Source organism: Sinohyriopsis cumingii, chromosome 12 (genome assembly GCF_028554795.1).
Source record: "Sinohyriopsis cumingii isolate HCF-2022 chromosome 12, ASM2855479v2, whole genome shotgun sequence".
In the NCBI taxonomy this organism is placed as follows: domain Eukaryota; kingdom Metazoa; phylum Mollusca; class Bivalvia; order Unionida; family Unionidae; genus Sinohyriopsis; species Sinohyriopsis cumingii.
Genome location: NC_142972.1, coordinates 84,928,661 through 84,949,571, shown reverse-complemented (window position 1 = coordinate 84,949,571; position 20,911 = coordinate 84,928,661). Strand labels below are relative to the sequence as shown.

Here is a 20,911-nt window from a genome sequence, read left to right as displayed (position 1 = left end):
TCATGAATGGAGCATATGTCAATGATGGTTTTGTTGCATCATGTGAGTACCGTGTTGTGTTTTCTGAGATTAAAAATGGAGAGAAGGGTCAGAGGAAACTCAGACCGACGTTTTAGGTGCTACTAACAATAGCCCCAGGAAGCTTCTTTTCATTCACTAATCATCATTTGATTTTAGCGATTTTGAGCAACAGTTTAATTTATCAGTTTAAAGTGTGAGTATGTTTTCATGCCTAACAAGATGTCAGTGATGTGTTTCACAATCACAGGTAAGCTGTCAGTTGGTAATTTTATTTAGGAGACTGATAATGAAATAAAAGTGTTTGCATGTGTATGTGAAAGAGAGTGTGTGTGGGGTAAGAGACAGAAATAAATGAAGTGCATGTATATAGTTGTAGTTTTCCCCTTCGAATACATTCCCCATCACATTACATTAGAAATATTAGCCTGCTACCTTGTGAATCTGGCCCCACTAAGAGGCTAAAAATTTGTCTATTTATATCAGTAACAATGACATCAAGAACAAAAATCGCAATTCAAATTTATTTGATAATTTCACTGCCCATAAAAATATGGCACCTTACAAAGAATATTCCAAAAATGTTCAGTGATGACAAATTTCATCATAATCCAGATTTTAAAAAAAAAATCCACAATTCAAGATACCTACAAATTAATCAAGACAACACTGATTTACCTGTCTAATCATCAGTAGTAGGGACAAGTATTGTCATGTAGAAATGTGTAGCCACCTATGCTAATGTCATGGGAGGAAACCAACATTATTGCTATTTGTAAACAGTCATCTGACACATATGTTCAAGAAATTGATACATGTACATCTAATAATTGGCTACTGGGTGCTTAGGTACAGAGCTGTAAAGTCCTCTTGTGTGAGGTTAATTGAGAGAGACCTAAATGTCAAGAACAACACAAATGAGATGAGCCATAGGCTGAATTTCATGTAGCCTTAGCCTTTGATTTCATTTCATAGCATTTTGTTTCAAGCTAGGATTTAACCATCTGCTATATATTCCCAAAATTAATGAGGCCCAGGGACCATGATGGACAGGTTAAAGATTCGGTGTTTTATCAATTTTCCACCATTTTGTCCTCCTAGCATTTTGGAAATTCATATGAAATAACTAGCAACACAAAACACCTTAAAAAAAATACTGAAATATTCCTGAATAGTGAGTGTGCACTGTGCAGACTTAACCACTCTAGCTGCAATTTTTAACAGACTTTTGATTGTTGCCCAAAACAACATTAGTTGCAATGGTAAAAATTACTCTCTACCCTGATTTTCATAGTCCTGGTATAACTCTTTCTACACCATGAAGTATGTTGAAAAATCATAGTTTGCTTCCACAGAGAACACCTACTGAATCACAGACTCTTTAATTTCTGTTGATAGAGTTTAAGATGAACAATGACAGACATGTTACAACCAAGTCGGGTACAAAGATTCTCAACAATTGCCATGAACAAGTACATATCACCTCTTGTCCCTTGTGAATAATGGTTTCTTATTTCTTGTTTTCTATAAACTGCCTCTGCAAAATCTTTTCAAAAGTTTCCAAAGAGTTATTCCACATTTTCAATATTTTGTGCCATTAAAATCTTCGTCTAACTGAACCATTCATTTCTGAATGTGCATCAATTGCTCACTGTGAAGCACCATGCTTTGTTTATATCACCATCAAGGCATACAAAAAAGCACCCTATATAAAATTATGATTTTGTAAACAGCTGTACTTGTGTTTCAGTTTTTTCATTTTTATTATGTAAAGCAGTATTTAAAAATGCAAAGGTACATGTATAATTCATAGATTTCCAATATGTAATATTTTTGGTATTAAAGTATTGACATCAAACTGTTTTCTTTGGTCCTGAAAATAAGAAATTCTTATCTGTACAAGATGTATCATGACTCAGGTCAAATACAGCAAGCAAGACGTACACGAAACTATGAACAAGTTTTGTGCTGAGTCAGCAGAAAATGAATGAGTTTGATGTAGCAAAGGTTTCATTGGGCCTGACTGTCTCAATGATTGTTAAGCCACATCAAATGGATTCTTTCCCGTGGCGCAGAACAAAACATGAATACAGTTTTGTATTTGCTACATATCCTTTTTATGCTTTCTAAGCATTAGCTTTACTGTATGAATGAAAATCAAAACAAAATGGTATTTATAAAACTTTGATTCACTGTGTCTAAATATATCTACACAAAGACAGCAAAAAAGACACCCAAATAGTTTGCATCTGGAGGTGTGAAGGAGAAATATATAGCTGTACTGAATGCAGATTACGTGTGTAGACTAAGTGAGTATGTAGTAAACATGTATATCACATAAAAGTGCACTGCATGTAAACATAAAACATACATGATCAAGAAGAGTACCCATAATAAACACTCTACAAAGTGAAACTAAAATACATACATGGATGATGTCTTGCAAAATTTTAAACTTTCTATAGTTTGCCATTTTATAAGGATGCATACGCTTATTCAAACAGAAATCTTGTCTTTGTGACCCAGTAATGTTAGGTGACTGATAAGAAACAAGGTAATTGTTCCTGGAACAGCACAAAGATGCCAGTACATGAACATTTCATAGTAGCATTTCAATTTTCACATGGATTATAGGATTTTCTTACTTGAAAGGAGGATAATTATGACTTAAAAATGCATCTTGGACAGTTATAGGTCACAAAACTGACATTTTCCAATGTGTGAAAGAAAAAAATACACCACCTGTAAAAAATTGGGTTTCAGATGGAGGACCAGAGCTATATTTTAAATAAAAAATAAAAAATGCTTAGAACTGGCTAATTTTCTGTGTACATTTGCCTATAACAAAACACATCTTTCAGAAAAAATTGAATGTGACCTTTTATTATTAATTTTTATTTGATTTAATTTAATTAAAATCAATGTTTTCTCCAGGTCTTTAAGTAAACCAATATTATGCTAGTTTTATTTTAGTATGCTGCTAAATTCCCCCATTTTGCAATCAAAGCTGTAAAGAGACACAAGCTGGAGATGCATTAGTCTTTCAAGTTTCTTAATCAGTCAAGGCTTGAAAATAGTGCTGTGCTGCATAAGCTGTTGTGAGGATTATCAAATTCAGTATATGTATACATTTATAAGCGAATAAAGTAATTACTTTTAAATAATGCAATTTCCTTTCTTTACTGACCTCAATCATAACTAATCTTGTAAAGTGTATTTTCTCATATGTTGTCAGATAATGTACATATACAATTTCTTGTTTCACATTGGCACTGTCTGTTGATCCATCATTTAATTTCTAATGAAATTTGCACTTTTAATTTCATGTTTGATTTGATCAGAAGGGTGTCTGCAATAAATGAAATGAAGTCAGTATATCCTTGGGTATAGATTAATTTTCACCTAAAAATGACACCATTTTTTTGCACTGTACAAAATGGTTGAAAATCAGAATATGGATTTCCTGATTTTGCAATACAATGTTTGCTATTTATTCAGTTTAATTATGGCTGTAACAGTTGAGGCGTCTGACCGACTTCTGACATGTTTTTCTCTTGGGTCTGACTGGAAAACTGCAGGTACCACATCTCAGACCACTGCTATTTTCACACCCAGTTAGTACTGTAGATGCATCACAGTTACAGAAAATATATATCAATAGAACCAGTGGCTACCAACTCTTTGAACTAAAAGCATTAAAATACAATGTAATTTTCTCGGTTCCTACTGAGTGAAAACATAGTATTGATGTTTTTTTTGTAAGTAACTCAACCTTAGCTTAGCTTAAAAGTCAAACAGCTGCATAAATACCAAATGATCTATTTAACCAGTGATGACCAAGAGGCTACTTGTTACTATTCATGCAGGACAAGTAAGTACTATAGTCTGATAATACAAACCCGTTTGTTTGTACCCCCCTACCGATTTAAATAATGGAAACCTTTAATGTGATAAAAAGTGCAAGGAACTTAGTCAATTCATTCATTGATTTATAGTTTCTAACCTGACTCTGAGTAGAGTGGCCCTAACACAGTCATCTTATGCGCGTTTCATGCTTAACGGAAGTTTTCAGTGCAATAGACAGACATGCTCGGATCCATTACCATTTTCTGGACAAGTCCATTTTCAGCAAAGGGGTGTATCACGACTACAGATGTACATACACAAGTCGTCTGCTTCCGATATTTACAAAGCAAAGGAAAATGACAAATATGCTTTTCACGTGGATTTAACAAGTGGTTTAATTTCTATGTTCATGTATGCAGAGGGATATAATTCCAAACTCTCAACGTTATGCAATTTACGCAATTACTCAGCATTGCTGAACAGGATGAACTACGTCATTATGTTGTATGATGGAAATAAACTAGCCTATAGTGTACACAATATGGCTCCGTGTTAGTATGGAAAGTCTGTTAAGCATGAAATGATGCAGGGGATGCCAGCATTAGTGCCATTCTGGTCACAGTCAGGTTAGAAATTATAAATCAATGATTCAAGTGACTTAGTTCTGTGCACTTTTTATCACATTAAACTTTCTCGTTTTAAATTGGTAGGGGGGTACAAACAAACGGGGATGTAGAGTCAGACTATAATTGTAGGTAACCAATAAAATATGGAGAACAGAAATAGTTTATTGTAATACAATTAAGCGGTTGACCTTCATAAGGTGGAAGAAAACAAATTGAGCCCCTGTAGGAGGGATGAATGTTCACGAGTCACCAGTGTCAATCAAAAACGCAAAAGTGAAAATGCTGCATTTCATTGGCGTGCTCAAGGTGTCTTTCTGATTTTCAGGAAAATTAAAGTACACTTTACAAGCTTGACTGGCAAATCACTTAGAATATCTAGATTCAGAGGTACCCAGGCTCTAGCCAAAAATAACATAAATTTGCTCCCCTTGCATTTTCCCACCATGCCTCCTGTTTATTATAAACAAGGCATACAACTGCAATGTTCATATTCTTTTGCACTAACAGTTTCTAATTTTCATTTAATCAGCAGAAATGACCATAAGCTGACACGGCAATAAAATAAACGTAGTAAAGTATCTGAAATAAAGGAATTAAATATAAGCACTTTTAATGGTTCCTATACTTTATATGGGAATTGGCACCAATATAACCCATGATTTTAGCTTAAATGTGCCTGTTGTCAACACTGTGCCTGTTGTCAACAATGCGCCTGTTATCAACACTGTGCATGTTGCGAACAATGTGCCTGTTGCCAACACTGTGCCTGTTGTCAACACTTATTGTGTGAACATCTCATTTCTGGACAGGAGGTAAAGCTTAAATATGTATTTGTCCCCTATATTTTTTTTTATAGGTATGTCCCAATTTACACTTCCACTAAAAATTATCCCCCACCCACCCCCTGTTCACCTTTATAGCAGCTGTAGTGCTCAGTGTGCTGGACTTGAAACCAAAAGGAATGTGAATTGGCTGGCTACTATGAAATAACACTAAAATGGTAATCTGGTCTTATTATTATTATCAACAACTATTTATAGACCCTACGCAATCTACATTCTTAATATTTTGAAACAGAATTTTATACCTGTGTACAAAAATTAACCATTTAATATCTTGACTATATATTATTATTACAAGATCATAGCAAGAAACTTTTCTCCAACTGCCTCAGTGCTAAATAATGTATAGGAATCACAGTGCTGTGAACACCATACCAAACCAAACCATAATCACACACTTCATATATTCCCCATAACAAAGAAACAAAAACATGCAAACTCTGAACCCTTTTGTGCTCATATACAATCATCTTCCGATCATTCTCCTTTGAGTCTGTATCTTTAATCACACAGAATGGCAGAACAGGGTCTATGTTGTTTGCATTTTGAGCTTAAATTAAAAGTATATTCAGTATATGACTGTCATTTTCATGACATTGTTTTGGGCACAACCATTATTTCAGTTCATGTATACAGAAGCAAGACTTATTTTTATCTTTCACTGACCAGTTCCATGGACCTTAAGTTTATATGCCATTTTATATTTCATATTATATGAAACCACAGAGGCTTGATCGTTAAGGCAATGAACTAGATTAGAAGAGAGCAACTTCAAGTCAGGCCATCGATTTAGCTTACACTGTCTACCATGTTAAGGGCAAGGAATATGTCTTTGCATGATGCCATCATTATGTGCTGCAGTGCTGTAAAATGTCCATGACCAAACGAAGTTAAACCAATCCATACATTTTTATATCTGTGCAAGTTAATAGTACTTTGTGAAGGTGCACCCATAACCATAAAGATTACTGATGTAATTACCCCACCCAACCAAATTGTGAAGAGACGAAACAATAAATTATGCATAAAGTTTTACAACATTTTACCAGAATTCAAGACAAACTGTTCTTCTCCATGATCTTCACGAATTACCAACAACAGTCAAGTAATAATCAAAAAACGGTCAGCAATGTAAGATGGTTCAATTCACATAAAATAACTTTATTTTATTATCCTTCAAACTGACTCAGAACTTTAGCATTTTAAAAAAATGTCTGGAAAAAATGATTACCAGTTATCTTTGCAAATCCTGACCTACATTATGCCCAAATGAATTGCATTTTAATTGCATCTGCATTTATGCATGTCATGTGTCTTATAGTTTCATCTGCCAATTACATCTAATGAGAAACTGTGTGATAATACATAATTAAAAAAAACAAAAGAAATTTACAAGGTCTTTCATTTCAAGTTTATATTGCAATCAAATGAAATAAAGATGTTTATGAACCAGTATATTATGAATATGCTGCAAGAAAACCTGATTTTTTCCAGCACATCTACACTGATTGTTGGGTAAGCTTAGTTCCTATGTTTTCCAGTACATCTCAACTGTTGGAGAAGCTTAGAAACGATGTTTTCCAGTATATCTATATTAATTGTCACAGGAGCTTAGTATCGTTGTTTTCCAGTACATCTATATTAATTGTCATGGGAACTTTGTATCAATGTTTTCCAGTACATCTATATTAATTGTCACAGGAGCTTGGTATCGATGTTTTCCAGTACATCTATATTAATTGTCATGGGAACTTAGTATCAGTGTTTTCCAGTACATCTATATCAATTGTCACAGGAACTTTGTATCGATGTTTTCTGGTTAATCAATATTATTTGTCACAGGAGCTTAGTAGTTCTGGTACAAAGATGGTTGACTCCTGTAATCCAAAGGCGCTTGTATGCTTAAAGCTGGTGGTTATCTTTTGTCAGGTAAATGCCGAACCAACTATTCATAAAGATTCTCAATATAAGTCTAAGTGGGCTTTGTATTATCTAGACTGTACTGGATTTTAGCCTGTTGCTTGTTTGACTGAATTTTAACTAACTTTATCACAGGTAGATTTCAAATCTGCTGGTTTAATTTATTTTATAGGAACTCCAGATAAACTTTCACACTTGACAATTCCCAGTTTTGTCTTCATCTGGTTGCCTTGCCACTCTGCAATACACTTATCATTTGTTCTGAAGTCAGTCTGAAAAACAAAACAAAAAACTATATTAACCATAATGAAAGATTAGTTATATTTTTACTATTTCCAGTAACAGGCATTATTTTTAGACATAACTGCATGTCTACCAATAACTACAAAATGACCTTTCTTTGGATAAAATATACTAACACAGTGAACAGGAAAGGGAACCAGTGTTTAGATGGACCTACAAATTTTAGATTAACCATGGAACAAAATAAAATGTAAACCACCAACAATTAATTCTGAGCTTGGATGTATTTCATTCTATAAAATACAGAAATGGTAATAATAAAGTTCCTTAATAAAATGAAACTTTAAAAGTATCACAAGACGAGCTATATAAAAAATCTGATATTTCAATAAAGGAGTCGATTTAAATTTAGCATGCAAAAATCTGATTCAAAGAAGAATTTTTCTCCTGTGTAAAGTTTCCAAACAAGAGTTCAAGTTTTGCATCTTATAACCAAGCTGTCAAATAAAACATCCCAACTTGTCCCCCCCCCCCAAATGAAACTGAGCACAGTCAAAATTATATGATCCAATATACCAACATGTTATTACATTCCCCAGTTAATGAATATAAATAAAATAATGTGTCTACTGGATGGTCTAGTAGATCAACAACTAGGGGTAATACTATTCCTACCATGGCATGGTCATGAAAACCAGTATGACTTACCAGACTTCTTACTGACCTAGCACAGAATCAGAAATAAGATTAGTCTGCAAATGTCAATACACAATACATTTTTAACTACACAACATTGAGTGAAACTTAAGAGATATCAAATTTACTACTCAACAAATCCTTCCTAAAAGGCAAGGTTAAAATGAGCATGGATCAAACAGGGTCATATAACATGAGTGGCAACTCCTGACCATGGCAATATTAGTACATATTAAAGTATATATTATAACTAGATTTAAATTGCAATGAAATTTTTTTGTAGCAGCACATTTGAACATGACATCCACAAAACTTGATCTAAAATATGTTCTTATTTAAAAATTTATTATAAAAAAATAGAGCTATTATTAGTGATGGGCATATTGCAAAGGCCCCACTCGCTGCAATTTGCTCAACAGGGTCTTAAAAACACGAATGTGTGTTGGGACATCAAACTTAAAGATAGGATTCTGAGGCCATAACTTCTCCAAAACAAGACATGGAATCCTGATAATTAAACTTGTCCAAGATTTTATGCATGTAAAGAAGCATGCCCAATTTGGCTGAAATTTAACAATCATTGTCATGCTGCAGAAACCTTAGATAGAAGGATGGACCTAAGGGGACATAACTCTTGTCATGGAACATATTCCTTGAAGGTCTTGTCAATATAAAGGTAATGCTTAACATAGCTGATTTCCAAGAATTCTTAGTTGTTTTTTGTTGCAGATACAAAAGTGTAAACAATGGGAATCTAGGAGCCGTAACGCCTCCAAATGAGTTTAAGGGATGTTGGAAATTGATGTTTCAATGTCTCATCAATTAAAGCTGAATGTATAATTTGGCTGAAATCTAAGAATCCTCAGTAAAGTTATGCCATGGAAATCAAAATCAGGTGGCCACTCAATCAGTGGCCATAACTGCTCCAAATGATCAGACAGTCTGATAATCAAATTATATAGATAGAAGTCTGATAATTAAATTATGTAGATAGAAGTCTGATAATCAAATTATACAGATAGAAGTCTGATAATCAAATTATATAGATAGAAGTCTGATAATCAAATTATATAGAAATAAGTCTGATAATCAAATTACATAGAAATAAGTCTGATAATCAAATTATATAGATAGAAGCCTGATAATTAAATTATATAGACAGAAGTCTGATAATCAAATTAGATAGAAGTCTGATAATCAAATTATACAGATAGAAGTCTGATAATCAAATTATATTGATATAAGTCTGATAATCAAATTAGATAGAAGTCTGATAATTAAATTATATAGCTGCATACCATGTTTAATTAAAATCCAACAACTGCCAGTAAAGTTATCTTGCAGAAACCTGTTTGTTTATTGCCATACAACATGATTATGATATGACTGCCAACTTTGTTGAGTAGGGCCTAATAATTAACATGGACAATGGATTTACTGTCACATCAGAAATACTGGAGGGGATAAAACTGCAAAGTTTGGGAGTAAATAAATTTGAGTGGATACAATTTCATGAGGTAAGCCACTTTACCATAACACCTAATTTTACAATACTATTTGTGTGGTGGATATAATTTTGTGGATATTCAATTAACCAAAAACAAAGAGTGGAATCAAACACAAGTCCCAGGACCCACTGTGGGTCTTGGTTAGTGGCAAGTCCTAGACTTGTTATGGCAGGTCTTGATACTGTTGAGCAGGTAATTCTGGATGCTTACTGAAAAACCAAACATTTACATACTCATGACAAGTCATTCAACTAGTGACCTTCACAAGTTCCCCCGCTGTATTTCAGGCAATATGAGAAAAACGGGGCAGACTGGTTGCTGAAACATTAAAGTACTATGCAACTTTGCCAAGTACTCTAATCAGAATATGGTCTACCATGCATTCATTCAACCTGTGATAGTGTACTTGCTGTCAGATGGTGATCAATTTAAGTCCAAGCCATGCAGTTTACGAGTTAGGGGTAAAATGGATGATGTTAAGTTAGACACTTGTCACAAAATGGCTAGTCTGACGGACTGTGTGTGTGTGATCGGTATTTTTAATGTAGCTTTAACAATCTGTGAGTCTTATTGCTACTATGTCTGCAGTGTGGCAGTTTATAGTGATATCTAGCACTGGGGAATCATGCCGCAGACATGTAGCATCATGTCCCACCCAGTTACATTATCCAGACTCCATGAACACCAGTCCTAACTCTTAACGTCCTAATGATGAGCACCGAGCAAGGCAGCTGCTAGTACCATTTTTATAAGTCTTTGGTATGACTTGGCCAGGGTTTGAACCCACATCTTTCGTGGATGCACTAACCATTTAGGCTGCTGGAGCGGACATCAGATATACTAATGACTGGACTAGTCCAATGGACTACAGACTATAAAAAAATGCAAGCCTCATTTGGATATTAGCAGGTCTCTATTTATGGTGTCTGACAAAAGAAAAAAAAAAACCTGCAAACTATTTTTGATTTAACAGTAATGTCCTCATGTAGCTAGTATGGTTTCAAAGAGAAAGAATTCCTCATAATCTGTGTCCATAAACTTAACACTTTACAATATGTACCTGTAGTGTTTCCCAAACTTTTTTCTTGGGATTCAACACATCATCTGGTTTCCCTGTCTCATAGCCCTCAATGACGACCCGCTCCCCAGGTGCACTTCCCTCTGGTGGGTCCAGAGGTTCAATGGCCCTTGGGTCTTCCCTAAAATCATACAATTTACTAATCATTCCAACATCTACATTTTCCAAAGTTTTTTTGTTGTGCAATCTATATAAGCAAGTGTTAACTGAAACTCAGTGCCGCATCTTTCACCTTCATGAAAAGTAAACACTTCTCTGAGAATAGTTCCTTTATCACATTAATATTTGGTAATATGTTAAGCCAATTCTTGAATCTTGCTCTCCCAGAAAGACCATAGAAAAATTAGTCTTTTTCATTTATCTTCCAAACAGACAAAGGTTTAAAACTCTAACCTATTACCTCTCCTTACAGCCGCTAGATGATAAACTATCAAATGATGTTTACCAGTTTAAGCTGAGATATTCATTTTAAAGGATACTTTCTGGAAGGTATTGGAAGATTTAACGGTAATGTGATCAGGTATTCTCAGACAAACATAATCTACTAAACATTAATTTTCTCCATCGAACACATTCCCTGATCACATTAATGTTAAGAGAACATATAGGTGAAGATAATGTATGAGGATCCAACCTCCACTACAAGTACTATTCAAAGATAATGTATGAGCATACAACCTCCACTACAAGTACTATTCAAAGATAATGTATGAGCATACAACCTCCACTACAAGTACTATTCAAAGATAATGTATGAGCATACAACCTCCACTACAAGTACTATTCACAGATAATGTATAACCTCCACTACAAGTACTATTCAAAGATAATGTATGAGCATCCAACTGCCACTACAAGCAATATTCAAAGATAATGTATAACCTCCCCTACAAGTCTATTCAGAGATAATGTATGAGCATCCAACCTCCACTACAAGTACTATTCAAAGATAATGTATAACTTCCACTACAAGTACTATTCAAAGATAATGTATGAGCATCCAACCTCCACTACAAGTGCTATTCAAAGATAATGTATAACCTCCACTACAAGTACTATTCAAAGATAATGTATGAGCATCCAACCTCCACTACAAGTACTATTCACAGATAATGTATAACTTCCACTACAAGTACTATTCAAAGATAATGTATGAGCATCCAACTGCCACTAAAGTAATATTCAAAGATAATGTATAACCTCCCCTACAAGTACTATTCAAAGATAATGTATGAGCATCCAACCTCCACTACAAGTACTATTCACAGATAATGTATAACCTCCACTACAAGTACTATTCAAAGATAATGTATAACCTCCACTACAAGTACTATTCAAAGATAATGTATGAGCATTCAACCTCCACTACAAGTACTATTCAAAGATAATGTATAACCTCCATTACAAGTACTATTCAAAGATAATGTACGAGCATCCAACCTCCACTACAAGTACTATTCAAAGATAATGTATAACCTCCCCTACAAGTACTATTCAAAGGTAATGTATGAGCATCCAACCTCCACTACAAGTACTATTCAAAGATAATGTATGAGCATCCAAACTCCACTACAAGTACTATTCAAAGATAATGTATGAGCATCCAACCGTCACAACAAGTAATATTCAAAGATAATGTATAACCTCCCCTACAAGTACTATTCAAAGATAATGTATAACTTCCACTACAAGTACTATTCAAAGATAATGTATGAGCATCCAACCTACTACAAGTGCTATTCAAAGATAATGTATAACCTCCACTACAAGTACTATTCAAAGATAATGTATGAGCATCCAACCTCCACTACAAGTACTATTCAAAGATAATGTATAACCTCCACTACAAGTACTATTCAAAGATAATGTATGAGCATCCAACCTCCACTACAAGTACTATTCAAAGATAATGTATAACCTCTACTACAAGTACTATTCAAAGATAATGTATAACCTCTACTACAAGTACTATTCAAAGATAATGTATGAGCATCCAACCTCCACTAAAGATAATGTATGAGCATCCAACCTCCACTACAAGTACTATTCAAAGATAAAAAGGTAGGAAGGCAGGAAGCTCTATATGAAGGCAGCACAACCGATATTCACATAACACGAGGTAAATGTATGTTGACCGTAAGAAATTAATAATGTTTTCTGAGACAAATAAGGCAAATCAAGTGATGGAACAGTGTAGCATCCAGGAATTTACAAGAAAGGGGGAACTCTCCCTAACCACACAACTTTCCCCGAATTGGGTGGAGTACCACAGCTTACTTGGGACAGAAGCTTATTCATCAAACTGTTACTAGTTTCATGGGGTTCTGAGTAAATGGTCTCCATTCTGTTCTTCCCCTCCAGCATCTGACAGCTTTTGCATAATAAAAGGATTTACATGAATGTCAGCTGGTTAAGTCTAATAGGAACTAGTGTTTCTTGCATGGTTCCCAAGCTTTTCTAAATATAAATTTCCAGGTCTTTTCCAGGCTTTTTCCAGGATGAAATTAATTTTTTCAAGGTTAACATATGACCATTACTGAATGGAATTAAAGAACATTTTGGATTATAAAACATGCATTTTCCAAATCTTAAGATGTTTCTCTTTCAAGACTCTCCAAAATATATATGTCAGAAAAGATGATCATGAACAAAACCAAAAATGAGTCAAATGAAACAAATTTGACTATATTCCCATAAATTGGCATTTAAAGCCATTTCAATGTACAGAATACAAATTCTCACTTTACTCTGCTGACCTGCAAAATGTTGCTACATGGAAACGACATAATGAGCATAAATTATTTTGTTTCCTCTCAAACCTTTAATTCCAAAGAATTCTAGAGCAATATGTGTGCGTGTTATACAAAGTAAACATTTCCTATAACAGTAGGAACCCCCACCAAAAATGCAAAGTTTTAGAATCTTATCTTGTTACAAAAAAAGTTTAACCCTGAAATTATCCGTGCAAATAAAATCTCAAACAAGACTTTTCAACCAACCTAAACTCCTTAAGAGGATTTGGTTAAAAATTCCATCATTTAAAGACATTTACAAAAGGGTTGATTTAAATTTTGACAAAAGACCTTCAAAATTATATATTGTTGTATAAACAAGTACAGAATTTTCTGCTAAAATCAACTTGTCTTGTAGTTCAATAAACCAGTCCCCAAACCTGAACTAATACATGGGCTCTTATTGTTTCTTAATATATAATAAAAGGGACGACAATTTCCCATTTCTCCTGTGTTCCATGTAAGATATGAAGGCAGTGCTTCAAGCTGCATGTCACTGTGTAATAGTTTCGCACCAAAGTTCAGCTCAGAGATTCAAAATCTTTCTAATCCGGGTTTCCATCGAATATTCCAGCCCCATTTTTCACATTTGGACATTTTGGATGGAGTGTGGGTTCAAAGCAATTACATATAAAAAAATGTGGAATCTGCCACCATCGTGAGATAGCTTACCAGTGGGCCCAGCAAATTTAAACTAGGTTATATCGACTTATACCTGCATGAAATCAATAGGAAAATTATTTATTTTCTCAAAAATGTCAAGTATTATAATCGTCATGTCTTTAATCCGCTGACAGGCTAGACGAAACTCAGCACAGATAAAACCTGACCCAGTACTCACCATTTGCATTAATAGTCACATTAATCTACAAATCTCAAACAACGACACTGAAGTCCAATCATCATCATCATCATTGGCGACTCAGTCTCGAAAGACCATGCGAATAGCGCCCTTGGGGTGTTGTCTGTCTCTGTTGGCATCGTCTACTGTGGCTGTGCAGGCCTATATGTGAGTGACAGTCCCTGTTGCAGTTGGTGCAGACATACTGGGAAGTCTGCATTACTGTGGTTGCTGCCGTGTTCTTCTTTCTCTTACGTTTCTCTGCCGCCAACTGGCCACTCCTCGCATCAGCGACTGATATGCCATTGTTTACCGTCAGTCTCCAGGTGCCTCGGTCCTCGGCAAGCTCTTCCCAGCCATCGGGTGAAAAGTTGCATGCCTTCATGTCCCTCTTGCATACATCCTTGAAATGGAGTGAGGGGCGGCCGACTCTTCTCATGCCAGTGGCCAGCTGTCCATATAGGATGTCCTTTGGCAGCCCTCCATCCTCCATGCATCGGATGTGTCCCAGCCATCGGAGGCAGCGTTTGCTCAGCAGGGAGTACATGCTGGGGGTACTAGCACGCTGCAGGATCTCGCTGTGTGGAACACGGTCTTGCCAGCTGATTTTCAGGATGCGTTTTAGGCACCGTATATGGAAGGAGTTGAGCCGGCATTCTTGCCTCATGTAGGTACTCCAGGTCTCACTTCCATATAGAAGGGTGCTGAGAACGCAGGCCTGGTAGACTCAGACCTTGGTGTGCTCTGTCAGCGCATTGTTTTCCCACACCCTCTTTGTTAATCGAGCCAAGATGGTGTTTGCCTTTCCAAGCCTTCTGTCCAGCTCCATATCAATCAAGAGAGTATTGCTGATGGTTGACCCAGGTAGGTAAAGTTGTTGACTGCTTCCAGGGTGATACCGTTGATTTTGATGGAAGGGGCAATGGTGGCATCTTGCACACTGACATTTGTTTTTTCCGAGCTGATGGTGAGACCAAACTGCATGCAGGCATCAGCAAAACGGTCTCCCAGTCTCTGGAGGGCTTCCTTGGTGTGGGTCACAAGAGCTGTGTCATCTGCAAAAAGCATCTCCCTGATGAACACAGCTCTCACTTTGGTCTTTAAGCGCAGTCGTGCCAGGTTGAACAGCCTCCTGTCGGACCTGGTGTGTAGATATATGCCATCCGTGGACGTGTCGAAGGCGTAGGACAGGAGCAGGGAGAAGAAGATCCCAAAAAGTGTTGGTGCCAGCACGCAGTCCTGCTTCATGCCGCTGTTAATTGGGAAGAAGGTTGAGGAGGATCCATCATACAGGACTGTTCCCTTCATATCTGCATGGAAAGAGATTATCATGCTGAGGAGTTTTGGGGGGGCAACCGATCTTACTCAGAAGTTCAAAAAGGCCCTTCCTGCTGACCAAGTCAAAGGCCTTGGTGAGGTCGATGAACATCATGTAGAGTGGTTGACCTTGCTCTCTGCTCTTCTCTTGGAGTTGTCGTAGGGAGAAGATCATGTCTGTCGTCGACCTGCCTGCTCTGAAGCCGCACTGGGATTCTGGGTACACACGGTATGCCAGCAACTGCAGCCTGTTGAGTATGATGCGGGCGTACACTTTACCAACGATACTCAAGAGCAAGATCCCTCTGTAATTATTACAGTCACTGCGGTTGCCCTTGTTTTTGTAAAGGGTCACAATTGTGGCATCGCGCATGCCTTGGGGGACTACTCCTTCCTCCCAGCAGAGGCAAAGTAGCTCATGCAGTGGTTTAATCAATGTTGGTTTTCCACGTTTGATAGCTTCGGGCGGGATGCTGTCACTACCTGGTGCTTTGTCATTTGGAAGGGAGTCGATTGCTTTGCTGAGCTCCTCTAAGGTTGGCACTTTGTCGAGCTCTTCCATGGTGGGCAGATTCTTTATGCTGCTGAGGGCTGCATTGGTGACTGACGTTTCTCGGGAGTATAGCTCTGAGTAGTGTTCCACCCATTTGGCCATCTGTTGCCCACGGTCTGTGATCTTCTCTCCCATCAGAGATTTCAGGGGAGCGACCCCTTTCACTGTAGGGCCTAGAGCCTTCTTGATGCCACTGTACATACCTTGGATGTGTCCTGACTCAGCACTGTGCTGGATCCCTTCACACAGTTGTTGCCAGTACTTGTTTGCACACTGTCTAGCGATGCGTTGGGTGTTACTTCGGGCACTTCTGAGAGCAGCAAGCGTCTGTTCATTAGAGCATTTTTTGTAAGCTATGAAGGCTTTTCGTTTCTCCTCGATTTGTGGTTCCATCCTTGACAGGTGTGCGTTGAACCAGTCCTGGCTGGGTCGTTCCTTCTTGCCAAACGTTGACATAGCTGTACTGTAGATGGCACCCTTCATGACGTTCCACTTGGCTGTAGCGTCGTGCTCAGGCAGGTCCTGGACAGCCTTGTCCAGGGCGGACACATACTCCTCCACCTTGGCGGGGACTGACATCTGCGCGGTGTTTATGCGAGGACGTTCTTTTGGTTTTGAGCAGTGTAGTGTGTGTAACTGTAGTCGTACTCTGCTGCTTACGAGGGCATGGTTGGAGTCGCAGTCTGCACTGTGGTAGGTTCTGGTGGAGAGGACGCTGTTAATGGCAGAGCGCCTGGTGATGACCAAGTCGAGTTGGTGCCAGTGATGAGATCTGGGGTGTTTCCATGACACTTTGTGTTGTGGCTTACACTTGAAGAAGGTGTTTGTGACACACAGGCCATGGTAGGTGCATAGCTCCAGCAGTCTCTGACCGTTTTCGTTGGTCTTTCCAGTGCCAAGATATCTGAGGCAGGTAGGCCATGACTCGTGGTCCGCACCTACTCTGGCATTAAAGTCGCCAAGGAGGAATAGTGGTTCATTTTTGGGGCATCCTTTGATCTGTTCATCCAGCTGCCCATAGAACTGATCATTTGCGTCTTCTGACGACGTGAGGGTTGGGGCGTAGACACTGATGATGTTGACAGGACCTGAAGCAGTGGACCTGAAGCAATAGTCCTGTGATATCAACAACAAACTTATTTTAATGTTGTTGTACAAATTTCAATTATATTAAATGAAAGTCTGATACCTTTTGTAAAAACCAGAAAGAACATATAATTCTCAACATATTTATTTCGAGAACAACTACAAGAAACTTGGCCAATCTGATTCATCAAGCAGAGTAGTCTGGTTCCTTGCTTCATATGCTCCCTGCGTGAGAGAGCTCATATCAACATGGTAGTCACATGATACAACAAAACTCCGAAGTTGGTCTCAGAATAAATATAGAGACTTTTGTGCTCTTTCATTTTTTGTATTTTTATTACAACCAGTATACGACTTTCATTTAATATTTTTTTCTACAATATTTGAAAATGACGGTTGTGAGATTATGTGTGCTCGTGCGACATGCTATCGAAATCGCTAGTACCAGCTCAAATTTCATGAACGCATTAGTTTCATCGTCTTTCAGCAGATTAAAACATAACGATTTTAATACTCTCACAATTTCTGAGAATATAAATAATTTTCATATCGATTTCATGCAGGTATAACTCAACTTAACAACGTTTAAGTTTGCTAGCCCATCCGCTAGGCGGCTATGCTTTACTGTCACCATGTTGGCCTCTTGTGATGCTAGACTGGTTTTCATACTTTCCATATAAAAAAACATGGATATCAAGCTGTCTGTGAAACAAAAAGTCTACTAGATGAATCTAACCCACTGAGCGTTTGGATTGTCAAAACAAATATATTTATGGCAAGCACCTAAATGATCCATACTGCAACCTCCTAATATTCTGGTTAAAACTCATTACTGTAACTCACGATCAGTTCAATTATGACTCAAATTACATAATTGTTTCGGGCATCACATTGAGGGGGAAAATTCCTGGGGTTTTCCCAACTTTCGTCAATATTTGCAAAATTCAAAGACTTTTCATGGTTGGGAAAAGAATTATCATTTCTCTTGACTTTTTCCCGATTTCCTGGTAGCGTGGGAACCCTGTTCTTGAATCTGTGTATTGTATCATTCCCAGTTTCCGCAATCACATGAACATTATATCTGTGTTGTCTACCATGCTTGTTTGCTTCAGAAGCAGCCTCTCTCCCTTTTCCTCGTTTGTTTCAACTGGAGTATTTCTCCATGAAGCATCTTGCACCCACAGTCAGTACTCTGCCACACAGAAATCAGTTATCCACTTCATTTAATGAGTTATAACCCTTGAAAAGTGCCAAGTACAGCAACAACTGTATGTCCTGGCTATGTGGTAACACAATTTCATGAAATCCTTGTTGTAAATATAAACTGTGTTTGAATGGTACTAGCTTATAGACATGAGACTTGCAGTTTCAATGGAAAAGATAAAACTATCTGAATTAAAAACTTTCACACACAAACATGCAGGAGTTTTATTTCTTTTTTGACTTATCTAACTTTAAACTTGTATTATTGTGGGTGTTGCTTAGAGAAAGGAGGAAATTCCATTATTGCACAGCCTGGAAGCTACACTGCTGGACCATAACAGAATCAATTCTCATCTCATCTCATGGCTTCAATAATGTCTCGGATCAAAACGTTGCACTCAAACATATGGCTCACAGATCATTCTAATTTTATCAGCTGAAATCTTCAGAAGATGTATATGGTTTTGTCAAACCAATGAGTATGCCAAGCATATCACCCACCTTAACCACAATTCCAGGGCTTGGGGATTATATCTTGACTTCAAAGAAAGATGGAGACATCTGACCCAACTTGTATTCTCTGTGCATTTCAAGCAGTGCTTGAAAATACAGACTGGGACATTCATGTATTATCCTCAGTACCAGAAAAGCAACCGGATTGGCATAGCCCCCAAATCTATCAGAAATAACTTATATAATGTTCCCATAGCCTAGGCTTCTAGTTTTAGAACTGGGCATGTTTTGCTTCCATCTGACTGCATAAATTTGCTAAACAAATGAGTGATGAATGGATAAGCTGGTGTGAAGTGTCTGATTCAATGACAGTGATGAGCCTGCAGCAAATATGTCTGATCTTGACTGTGATCTTTAGTTGGGAATACAAGTGCAGAAAGTCATAGACCAGAATGCGTTTGTCAAGAGATTTTGTCCCCTCCCACATTTAAGGTTGGACACCACCTTCATGTTCTTGAACATGATGAGAAATACCCTTCTATATAGTTGATCCTTCCAAATATGAAGTGTGTTTACTACAGCTTTCATTGCCAGAAGACTTATGTGAAAGGGTATCTCCTCTGACTCCCACTTGTCACTGACAATGGTGAAGCAGGGCAAGAGGTGGATTCCCCAGCAGTATAAAGTTGTGTCCATGCAGACTGAAATTTCCAGTGGGGGACTTTTACTGCCACTGAAACAGGAACTGTCTTATTTTGGTTGAGATCATAACTTGATGAACAGGAGGACTGGAAAATGGGTGTTTGTAGAGCCATTTACAAAGGGCACATAAAAAGGCAACCAAATTTCCTGCCAAGCTAAGGAGAAACATCCAGGTTATGGGTGGCCAATGAGTTGTGGTATGAGGAGGTAACAGGTAAGAGTTTCTTCCCTTTGTCTATATGGCATATAAATAAGAAAGACAAGATTGTCATCCTTCCAGGACAGCTGGATTTGGGAGGTAAAGGAGTTTATTTCTTAATTTTTAATGGGATCAGGGAATGTATTAGATGTATACAAATAGTTTCAAAATAAACAAGCACTTACTACACTGTATAGAAATAAAACAGTAAAGTGAAAAATGACAATGTATAACAGATTATTGTTTTAACTCTGTGTCTTACATTATGTAATAGTAAAGGAAGAGAAGCTAACAATTTAAATAAAATTCAACAATCTATTTCCCTTGAATAGCAGCAGAGGGGGCGAATCGGACATTTTGTCCAATCGTTATTTTGCTTAATTATTACTTTCTGCAACTCAACGATCTAGTGTCGTCAGCGCCTGGTAAAAAAAAAAACGACGACGACGCTGGGGGATCGTCCAATCGTCATTTGGTTTAATTAACACCTTCTGCGCGTCGATCCCCAGCGTCGTCAGCGTCCGGTAAGCACATCGACGACCGCGTCGATGTCATCGCCCCCTCTGCTGCTAAGTGGTTATTTACAATGAAAATTATTTACAACTAACCGAATATTTGGTCAAGTCCGATACGATATCGTGTCCGAGGATCATGTAAATTTATCGTTACAAATCCATGTGGGGTCGACTGAGCATGACTAAAAAAGTTTCGAAAAGTATTAAAGTCCATGTCACCGCCGCACCATGTCTGCCAAATATTTCGTAGCGTGTGTGTATCAACGCCGTTGAATACAGCAAGAATATTACAGTTGTCTCTGATTACTTTTGGAATCTGAGTGTATCGTTGAGTGACATATATCACGTCGGTGTTTTTATGCCTGCCTCTGGAAAATATCCTAGCTGGGTTTTTTTGATTGTCTAACATAACATCATCGTACACGACTAGATTGTTAACGTCGCCATCAATATCATCAATACCCGGTGCATCA

At 37.3% G+C, this 20,911-nt stretch overlaps 1 protein-coding gene across 6 annotated transcripts in view; it reads right to left on the bottom strand.

Annotated features, from left to right (window-relative positions):
• Nucleotides 1-528: 528 nt before the first annotated feature.
• Nucleotides 529-20,911, bottom strand: part of LOC149786893 (tyrosine--tRNA ligase, cytoplasmic-like) — a 94,815-nt gene continuing 74,432 nt past the window's right edge. For all 6 annotated transcript variants that reach the window (XM_089977423.1, XM_089977424.1, XM_089977421.1 and 3 more), the window contains 2 exons: nt 10,760-10,898; nt 529-7,524 (listed from right to left, as the gene is read on the bottom strand). In XM_089977423.1, coding sequence (XP_089833549.1) covers nt 7,414-7,524; nt 10,760-10,898 — 250 coding nt within the window. In that variant the 3' untranslated portion in view covers nt 529-7,413. The remainder of the gene's footprint in view (nt 7,525-10,759; nt 10,899-20,911) is intronic.